We start from the raw sequence: 11118 nt of genomic DNA, 5'->3' as shown, positions 1-11118 counted from the left end.
TTCTTCAGCTTGAAAGATTGGATTTTCAAAGTCGAAACGAGCCATAGCAGAACCGTTATCAATAGGATCCGGTGTTGTGCATCTGCATGAGTGATGGTATGTGCTTATGAGTGCGAACAAGAAGTGAAAACTAAACAAAACATTGCCATTTTTTTTATTTTGAAAAACTGCAAAAATAGAAAGACAGGGAACGAAATATTTGAATGCAAAAAGACGTCCTTTATTTATGATAAAAAATGCAAGTGTCACATAGGTGGGCCCTACAATGAGTCATTACGCCCTGGGCGGAACGTAAGACTTGGATATGCATGAATAAACAAAGAAAATTACTCTTCCAGAAGAGTGACTTGGATAATCTTCTCAGAAGACCAATTATTGAGAACTTCACCCGGGATCCTCGGACGCACCCAGTTGTCAATGTCACAATCACTATCCCCATCTTCCTCGTCGACTGCAGAGACTTGACCATACTGAATGATGCCAGCACTGGAGAAAGTGATCGACCCCTGATGAGTCTGAAGTGTTGAAGTTGTAGAAGTTAGAGCTGGCTGATACCCAATCCCGAACTTATCTTCTTTCACTGGTAATTCCAACAGACGCCTCCAACCGGGAGCAACACCTGAATCCACCACGGCCCGTGCCTGCTTAAAGGATGAGATAGAGGCACCCGCTTTAACCTCTTCCACAGACTCTTGGACAGACAAATCTTCAACCTGGAGGATACCTTTGTCGAGCAAGGCCTGGATACCCTGCTGTAGCTTCAAACAACCTCCGCCCTGAGTAGCACAATCCAAACAACCCTTCCCACAACCGGGGAAGACATCGGCCTTCAGCAAGCATCCTTTGATATCCAACAATGGAGTCTTCAACTTCAACACATCCTTAATGGGCTTGGCTTTTCCCTCTATCATATTAACGTTCGCACCACCATGCTGGGGCATGGGATTGTTGACGACATTCGGAGCTGGTGCAAGGTCGATGACCTTCGAATCTATGAGGTCCTGAACTACGTGCTTAAAAGCTTTGCAGTTCTCAATGTCATGGCCAGGTGCCCCAGAGTGGAAGCTACACCTAGCGTTGGCGTCGTAACCCACCGGAAGTCTACCAACAGGAGGAGCCAGAGTACGCAATTGCACAAGTTGTAGTTGTTGAAGACTAGAAAGCAACTGAGCGTACGACATTGGAAGGGTGTCGAAACGCCGGTCCATCATCCTTTGCCTCTGTTGATAAGCGGGTCTGTTACCCGGTTGTTGCTGCTGTTGATACTGAGCTGGTTGACGTTGTGATTGTTGTTGTTGTAGTGGTGCTGCAGCTGGAATGGTCACCCCTGCGGCAGTACCTGTTATGCAAGACATGCTAATGAATATGCAAATGCAATGACATGTTTATCAATTCCAAAGGTATTCTACCCCCTTGATTCCAGTCTCACATTTGATAAACAGTGTAAGAAAAGACTAAGCCGTTGATGAGAACCAAGAAAATTCCAACTAGAATCAAGTGGAAGATATAAACCCCACAGAAATGGATAAACATGTGTGAATGATTATGAATGCAAATGATGTGATGCAAAATGATGTGAATGCAGTGCAGTGGCATGTCAATCAGGATTGCTGTATCTGCTTGAACATCTGTCAGGTTGCACTGTCTGGAGAGAAATTAAGAGCACACCAAACAAAGGTCATGGGATGGATCATGTTATCCTTAATATCAACCACCTATTTTGGCGGATTATGGTTTACACCTTATCAACACCCGAGTTTCATTGATATTAAGGATACCTGATCGGATCAACCATGAATCAAGGGTTTGTCGCAAGTCACGAGCATGGAGTTTAGGTTAAGAACCACCCAAAAGGAGTGTACTAAGGTTTAAACCTGCCAAACATGTTCTACAAAAAGGTTCCCATAGTCATAATCCCATCTTTCGGATATTATTAGAGGAACGACTACTCGTATTCCAACAATATTCTCAAGAGAGACTCTTATGAGTGTAGTATCGCGTAACAATCGTATCAAATCTTACATTTGAACGACTTTCGCACTACGTCCTACGAATAGGCCAAGATGGGTTAGGTAAACTAAGGTCCTTGGCTTCTTAGGTCTATATTGGAACAAGTAATGTCTAACCACAACTTACTTATGTGACATTATTGATCTCAACATGACCTCCACCAAGTGAATGGGCTTGCAAGTCAACTCGCTAAGGAATACTCCACACAAGTTGACAGGACTATGCCATTCTCCTATCTTAAGTGCACTCGAGTTCGGGTATAGAACTCATCTCACAAAGATCACCAAGCAGCCAGCCAACAGAAACAACAATGATATGTACACAATGCAATAAGGTAAAGCAGGTAAATAAATAACTGTACAAAAGCATGAACACCCAATAAACAAACAAACTACAAAAGCTAGGAGGGACTCGCTTAGGGAAGATGGACCAGCAAGAGGTCAACTTCTTAAAATCCCCAGCAGAGTCGCCAACTGTCGCAACCTGAAAAATACAGTGTGCGAAAAAACAACCGGCGAAAGAGAATGACAGAAGAGTCGCCACCGTGCGTTATTCATCCCAAAGGAGGGAAAGGAAACGCTCGAAGTAAACCTGAAAAAAGGAAAGGACAAGACGGGGTCTCGCAACCAAATCTTGGGTTCGGGAGTCGGTTATGCGAAGGGAAGGTATTAGCACCCCTACGCATCCGTAGTACTCTACGGGATCCACTTTTGTAGTTTTTGTCTAAAGGGTGTGGGTTTACCTAATGTGTTTATTTACTAAAAAGGTTAAGAGAAATGACTCGCGCGGATGTCGCATCCACTGCATACGTATCTCATCTGAATATGAGAATCAGAGTCTTCGTAGCTCGGTTGACCTATGAGTTGGGGGGATTGTGCTCGCTAAGACATCGCGTCTTATGCCTACGTATCTCATCTGGAATGAGAATCAGAGCAAGCCGTAGTTCGGCTAACTACGGGGTTATGGATTGGGTTTTGGACGAACGACGTCACTACGCAATCTACCGGATGCTCGACCTTTGGAGACTTACTCGCCTGTAGTAGAAGGAGTAAACGTGTTGCTTTGGGTTTTAGGGTTTGGGATGCTCGAGGGCAAAAAGGCAGTCCTTGACGAAGGAACCGCGCTACCTGCAGGGATATGAATACAAAACACAAAACATGTATCTCAAAGTAAAATGCCACCAAGGGGCTCAAACATTGCCTCCTATCGAGGTCTTCCAGCTAAGAAAGTGATAAAGTATGAGAAAGGGAAAAAATTACCACACGGATAAAGATCCGAAGCTATAGCAGTTAAAGGGGCAAGAAACCCTGAAATGTCTCCAGCTGGACCGTCAAAGGAAATCAGTCAACACGAATAATCAGAATAAAACTCCAGGGGGTATCCCACAAATAAAGTGGGAAACCACGCGAGTGTCTCTGCGAAAGCCATATGAGCCCTCACAAAACTCGACAAAGGGTTAGAGCAGCAGGATGAAATCAAGAGAAAACAATGCCATGGAAACACAAAACAGGTTAGAATAAACAAAATAGGGTAACCCAGAGTTGCCCCTAAATCAAAATGTAATCACAAGAATAATTCCATCAAAATTCACAAAAGGCTCACAAAAAAAGGTATCAAATTCACCCATAATACCTCATACATTTAGAGCATTCAAATAAAAGGCATAAAGATGATGGATATAGGGCAAACCTGATTGGAGAGCTTGATTGAAATTGAGTTGCACCCGTGAGGTTTACAAGTTGAGTTCCTTTCAGGGTTTGGAGGTTGCTCTGAACTCTGTTGGCTTTTCTCTCACTATCTTTTTCCTCAGGGTTTTGTTCCAAGTAAACCTCAGAGTGTTTTGCTTCTCTTCCTTCTTTCTCCAGTAAATCTCCCAGTGTAACTCCAAGTGTAACTCCAAGTGTGTTTTCCTCTACTGAAACTTCAGTATTTATAGACTGATTTTCGTGGGTAATGGGCTCAAATGAGGGAGACCCAAATCCAAAATAATTTGTTATATTTTATTTATTTATTTTATTTATTTAATTAATTAATTAATTAATTAATTAATTAATTAATTAATTAAATTATATATATATATATATTTTTTTTTTTCGTTTTTTTTTTTCGTTTTTTTTCGTTTTTTTTCCCGTTTTTTTTCAGGAAAAATGAAGGGTAAATTTTGGGGTATTACACCAGTAGGCACGAAATGCACATAAAGAGGTTTTGGTTTGACCTTCCGACTTTCGTCAGGTTTTATAGTTTTTATACAACCCAAACCTTTCTTGCCATTTCTGCTAACTCCATAGATCAAGGAAGCCATTTATCCATGCATTTAGCCAGAAAGTACTGAAATACTCTGTCATATATGATGATGCAATCAGTACCACAAGCTTTTGAAGTTATTTCCTCCTCTAGTTTTGAAATTTTGCTTTTCAAAGCAAAGTTATTACTTTCTAAAGAAAATATTTTTTCATTTAGAGAGGAAATATCATTCTCCAGCTCTTTCTGTTAACTCCATTGATCAAGGAAGCCATTTATCCATGCATTTAGCCAGAAAGTACTGAAATACTCTGTCATATATGATGATGCAATCAGTACCAGAAGCTTTTGAAGTTATTTCCTCCTCTAATTTTGAAATTTTTCTTTTCAAAGCAAAGTTATTACTTTCTAAAGAAAATATTTTTTCATTTAGAGAGGAAATATCATTCTAAAGCTCTTTCTGAGTTTCAGAAGCAATTACTTGGACTTGTTTAAGGTCCTTGTATTTACTTTGAAGACTCTGGTACTTTTCCAGCATTTCAGAAAGATAAATTTCAACATCAGAACGAGATAGATTAGATAATACCTCTTCAGAATCATAGTCGGATTCTGATAAAACCTTATCTTCTGGTTCCTCAAAGCTAGTGGGATCCTCAGTAGTTTCCATCAGTGCAACATTCACTTTTTCTTTGTCAGAATCTTCTTCTTCAGATTTTGAGTCATTCCAGGAAGCCATCATTCCCTTCTTGACTTTGGAGAAGTTCTTCTTGGGCCTCTGGTCCTTCTTCAGTTAGGGACAATCATTCTTGTAGTGGTCTGGCTCCTTGCACTCGAAATAAATAACTTCTTTTCTAGAAGTTTGCTTCTTTTGACCATATGAGGATTCGAAGCGACCAGTAGTCCTTCTGACTCCTTTGAATTTCCGTTGACCACTTTGCCTGTGTCTCTAGAGTCTGTTGACTCTCTTTGAGATTAGAGACAAGTCATCATCATCTTCTAAGTCTTCATTAAATCCTTCTGATTCTTCCTTAGCTTAATATGCTCTAGTATTCCCAGGCTTGGATTTTAGGGGTATAGATTTACCTCTCTTCTGAGGTTCATCATCTTCTAGCTCAATCTCGTGACTTCTTAAAGAACTAACAAGTTCTTCAAGACTGATGCTATTGAGATTCTTAGCCAGCTTTAATGCAGTTACCATAGGTCTCCATTTTTTGGAAGACTTCTGATAATTTTATTGACATGATTAGCTGTAGAATACCCTTTGTCCAGAAACTTAAGCCCTGCAACAAGCATCTGAAACTTTGAGAACATAGTCTTAACTTTTTCATTATCTTCCATCTTGAAAGCCTCATATTTCTGGATTAAGGCCAAGACCTTTGTCTCCTTTGCTTAAGCATTTCCCTCATGAGTCATTCTCAGAGAGTCAAAAATGGATTTGGCACAATCTCTATTTGTTATCTTCCCATACTTCGTATAAGAGATAACATTAAGCAATATGGTTATTGCCTTATGATGATTTTTGAAATCTTTCTTCTGTTGATCAGACATAGAACTTCTTGCTAAAGTATTTCCTTCAGCATTTACTGGGTGAACATAGCCTTCGACTACAAGATCCCAAAGATCAACATCGTAACCAAGAAAGAAGCTTTTTATTTTGTCTTTCCAGTAGTCAAATTTTTCACCATAAAAAATAGGTGGTTTAACACTGTAATGATCTCTATCATTATTATTAACAATGTTAGCAGCCTTAGCGACAACCATTATTTCTCACACAACTGGATCGTTACTGAACATTGTGAGGTGTTGATAAAAATTATTATCACAATCAGAACCAGGCTCTGATACCAATTGAAGGTATGAAAAACACAAGAGGGGGGGGGGGGGGGGGGGTTCTGAATTGGGTTTTACAAGCAAAAGCGTTTTCCAAAACAAAAACACCAGTAACAAGTATAATAATGAAGAGATAAAAACACAGAGATTTTTATCCTGGTTCGCTTGAAACTCAAAGCTAATCCAGTCCACCCGCCAAGGTGACTTACCTTATACACAAGGACTTAATCCACTATAATCAATAGATTACAATAAACACAAAGAATAACCTTCTTTGTCTTCTCAAGGATCCAACTAAACCTTAGTCTCCTCAAGGACTCATAAAGAAAAACTTTCTTTGTCTTCTCAAGGATAACCTCCTTAAGGAATCAAATAAATAGTTTGAATAATAGTTTGTGTGTTACAAGATGCTTCTAAACAGGAAGATTTTTACACAAATGAATAACAAATACTTAAAGAACACTGTATACAAAGAATGATAGCTTTTCACAAAGAAAAAATAGCTTGTCAAAATACTTGTGCAGAATCAACGTTTTCTTCAAGTCTCCAATGCATGCTTATATAGTGTAAGCATGTGACCGTTGGAGGGCAAAATGGGGAAAGCTCCTTGAGCGGATGTCCACTGATGGATGGGAAATGAATGCTACCACACATTGTTCTTTCACCCATAAAATCAGTGGCAAGTGTGATGTATAGTACTTTCCTTGCCCACGAAATCAGGTAGTAGAAAGGTTGTTCGATTTGTACCATGTATATTTGATCAGGTTCTCATTTGATCTTATATTCATATTCATTGGCTTCTGATAGGAGATGATTGAAGCATGAAGTGAAGAAGTAGAGAGCTAGATTCAGAGACTTCAAAACCTTGGGTCAGAACCTTGACCGCGTCACTAGTCTGGCTTGAGTTCTTCAGTATCTTCAAAATCTTCAGAGTCTTCAGAATCCTCAATCATAACCTTGATAACATCAATCGTCTATCTTTAGATCTTCAGAATCTTCAGCTATAAAACACAACTTCAGAAGTTTGCCATTCTTCAGAAGTTTGGTGATCAAAGTCACGTTCTGAAGCAAAAATTGAGAGAATATTGCAGCAACAATAGAGAGTCTCCTTAGAAGCTTCTGATGGGTGAAATGACACAGAAGCAGAAAGAACATTGTTGCAACAATATTGACGTCTTTCAGAACTTCTATGATCAGAAATTGATGATGTTGCACATCATATGATCAGAATCAGAACTGGTTGTTAAAGTTACACAATAACAAACCATTTGGGTACCAAAATTGTTCTCACACAAATAGAACATTGTTATCATCAAAACTCAAGGTATAGATGCATAACCAAATCTTGTTCTAATAAATTGCGTTGATGTTGTGTTTCTGTTTGCCGTTACAGATTCTCTCTGAATCGCAATCGGACTCGTTGATACCAATTTATCGAAACTGATGGAACAATTAGGGTTTCAAGAAGAATGAAGAAGAAGAAGAGAGAAAAGAGAAGAATATTAATGAGTAAAAACTGAAGTGATTACAATGAAGTTGTTATTTGAAAACTACAAAGTCATCCCTATATATAGGTAACCGAGGCCCAAACCCAAACGTACAACCCAATGCCCAAAATAGAAAAAGTTATATTTTGGCTTCGACATAATAACTAAATGATGTATTCGACTCTATCGAATACAATTGACTCCTTCTACTTCGACTAGCTACTTCAACACAGTTAATACTAGCTTTTCTACAAAGCAATGAATTACATCTTCTAACAAGAAGCAACAGGGAACACATGCCTTTGGCAAGACGATGCCGGAGAGACGTGAACTCAGGAAGACGGTGCTTGTACCTCAAATGAAGTGGTATCAATGATGCATGTTGGGCCACTCTACCATCTCTCATTCTTTCTTGGTTGTTATATATTTTACCTTTAATTAAACCAAAAATATTATATCATAAACAAAGAAGTTAAACCTAGGGGACATAACATGTAAAATCAAACAAACTATGCATATTAGAATTTTTTTGGAAGTTAACTTTCGTACATAATCTGGAAGTTAACTTCTATACAAGACAAAAACAGAAGAACACATAATTGGTTGCATTTTAGGTGCGTCCGGAGTTTACGTTCTGGATACTATGGGCATTATTGGGTTTTCATTAGGGTGGGTGAGCACCACTAAGGATGTAAAGAATAATTTCCTATTAGAATGAGTTTCGTAATTCCAAGGAGAAAGAATTTTTTATTGGATTTGATGGTAGTGAAGAATTATATTATTTATGGATTAAGATCAAGTGAGAACAAACGCCTAGTTCCTTGATTCTGGGTGTCGAAATCATACGATATGAACCAAGGAATTACTATAGAATATGTAAACATGTGAGATGATTCCAAGATGTCACTCGGGGGAAAAGGAAACCAGAAGTTGTGCATAGGCAAAATAGTACAAGTTAACCCTAATGTGTATTACTTTCAGGATTGAGGAATACTCTTTTGAGTACTGGTCAAGTGTTATAAAATAAGCTCACCATTGTGTTTCACAATGACAATTGCAAGGTTTTCCATAAAGAAAATGATTTATTATGTCTTAGAAATATCTTTTAATGAAATGTTTGTGATATTTGCACCAAATATTGTGTGTTTAAAAATGAAAATAGTTATTTGTGGCATTGAAGACATACTCGTTAAAGATATGCTTATTTAAGCTTCAAATGACTGAACACTTTTACTAAGAAGTATGTGTCGATGGATTTCTTGATTTGAAGGACCTTGAAGAGATTTGTTCAGATTGTATGACTGGAAACAAAATAAAGATATTATTCCAAAAAGAGCATCGTGGAGGACCATTGAGAAATTGGAGCACATACACTCGAATATTTGTGATCTAATCAATCCAAAATCTAATGGAGGAAGCATATACTTCATTATATCCACTAGTGACTTTATAGAAAAACATGGACATATATCCCTTATATGAAAATTCAAGTTCATTTGATGTTTTTAAGATGATAAAGGAATTAGTTGAAAAAGAGTCAAGTTGTCAAATTCATCCTTTTACGACTACTAGAGGTGGTGAGTTCACATCTATTGCACTAAATGAGTTATGTAGCATGCATGACATGCAGGGACGGAGGGACATGTGTTACCATGGGGGCATATGCCCCCACTATGTTTTAAAAAAAACATATATATATATATATATATATATATATATATATAAATTAATCAAAATAATATATTTAATTAAAATCGTATATTTTAAATCAATTGAAATAATATTATTATTATGAATATTTTATTAAAAATTAGGTGAAAATCATAAAGTATATAAATATTTTTTTTAGGGACCTGTTCGAAATTAATGTGAGTTTTTATTTTCAATATCAATAATTAAATCATAATATGTCAGACTAAAATATAGTCAAATTGTATTTTTTTTATAATTCCAAAATAGTTTTTTCCTAAACCTTTTAAAAAAATTGATTTATAGGATTTTATATTAATATTATGATCTCATAAAAAAATCATATAACTAATCATAATATATAATAGATAACTATTTTTCTTGATAAATGTTTTTAGAAAATTACAAAAATAAAAAGTTTAGAAAATTGTTAAATATTTTTTTAGATATAAATTTCATTAAAACATAAATATCATATATATTTATGCTTTAAAAATAAATAAAAATAATTTTATATATTAATATATTACCCCCACAGTTCAAAATCTCTGGTTCCGTCCCTGATGACATGAAAAGAAAATTTGTTTATGAGGAAAAAAAGAAGAGTACTTTGATGAATATGGTAAGAAGCATGATAATTGGAAGGAATGTACCACATATATTTTGGCTTAAAAGAAGCCTCATTTTTATTGTTTGTACTTTAGCTTTTGATTTTGTTTATATCGATATTGAATCTCACATTATTATTGTGCAACTTAAGGTTGAGTTTTAAATTAATTTTTACGCATGCATAAATTAAACAACTTGATTATGGTATAAGTAAGATGCTTCTAAGTTAATTGATCGAAGTTTTGGATTAAGAACCAATTTTGAGAATAGTTCAAGTCATGACAATGTTAGAATCTCAAAAAACTTTATATTTTGCAAAAAATTAAGATTCTGAAAATGTGATTTGAATCACACATTTCCATGACTCGAATCAAAGTCACATAATGTCAAGGGACTTCTTTCAAACTATGGTGAAATGTGAAGGGGGACACGCTTTAAATCACAAGACCAATAATTTTATGTTTTTTCTTTACAAAAAGGGAGTTTTCACCATGGTCCATATAAACAACTGTGGTTAAATATCAGGGACATTTGACTACGGTTCCTTTTATCAAGTGTGGTGAAATGTTTTATCTATAAAAACTAACTTAATTAATTTATAGTTGGAATATCATGTATTAATTTTTTCCTTAATTATAAGTAAAAATAATAAATATTCATTTGATACAATAAAAGGCATATATTTTGAAACAAATATAAAGTATAAATGAGACCTTTTTATCGTACTCAAATTTTCAGCAATAATAATTCCATGGTCAGGCGTTAACTATGTCTTTCTTCTTAGTAGACAGATGTAGGACAATGTATAATTCAATATAGAGATGTATATTAATTTAAAGTCTTGGGAGAACAACATTGCCATCGTTTAAAATATGTAGTTATTTCAACCATGGCATCGTCTGTGTCAGCTAATTATCTGCCATGCAAGCTTGTGATAGTGACATCATTCATCGAAGTCAAGAGGCGAATATTTTGAGATGACTCTCCTATATCCTCAATTCGCCTATCAATGAATGCAGGTTGACATGGCTGAGGAAATTTATCAATTTCATTATTAAGCATTGAAATAACTTTTGCCATAGTAGGTCTCTCCTTTGCAAGTTCTTGCACACAAAGCAGTCCAATATGAATGCATCTCAAAATTTGATCCATATTATTTGAATTATATATTTCCGAATCTATCAAAGATACTATATCCTCTTCATTCCATAGTTTCCATACCTTAAAAAAAATCAAACAAATGAGATTATTA

The 11118-nt window shown here is 36.2% G+C and overlaps 1 protein-coding gene across 2 annotated transcripts in view; it reads right to left on the bottom strand.

Moving 5' to 3' along the window:
• Nucleotides 1-10582: 10582 nt before the first annotated feature.
• Nucleotides 10583-11118, bottom strand: part of LOC127083065 (putative serine/threonine-protein kinase receptor) — a 35345-nt gene continuing 34809 nt past the window's right edge. Inside the window, exon 6 of one of the 2 annotated variants that reach the window (XM_051023299.1) lies at nt 10583-11087. In XM_051023299.1, coding sequence (XP_050879256.1) covers nt 10779-11087 — 309 coding nt within the window. In that variant the 3' untranslated portion in view covers nt 10583-10778. The remainder of the gene's footprint in view (nt 11088-11118) is intronic. The other variant, XR_007788298.1, reaches the window with a different exon arrangement.

The sequence above is a fragment of the Lathyrus oleraceus genome, chromosome 1 (genome assembly GCF_024323335.1).
Source record: "Lathyrus oleraceus cultivar Zhongwan6 chromosome 1, CAAS_Psat_ZW6_1.0, whole genome shotgun sequence".
Lineage (NCBI taxonomy): Eukaryota > Viridiplantae > Streptophyta > Magnoliopsida > Fabales > Fabaceae > Lathyrus > Lathyrus oleraceus.
This window is presented reverse-complemented; position numbering and strand designations above follow the sequence as displayed.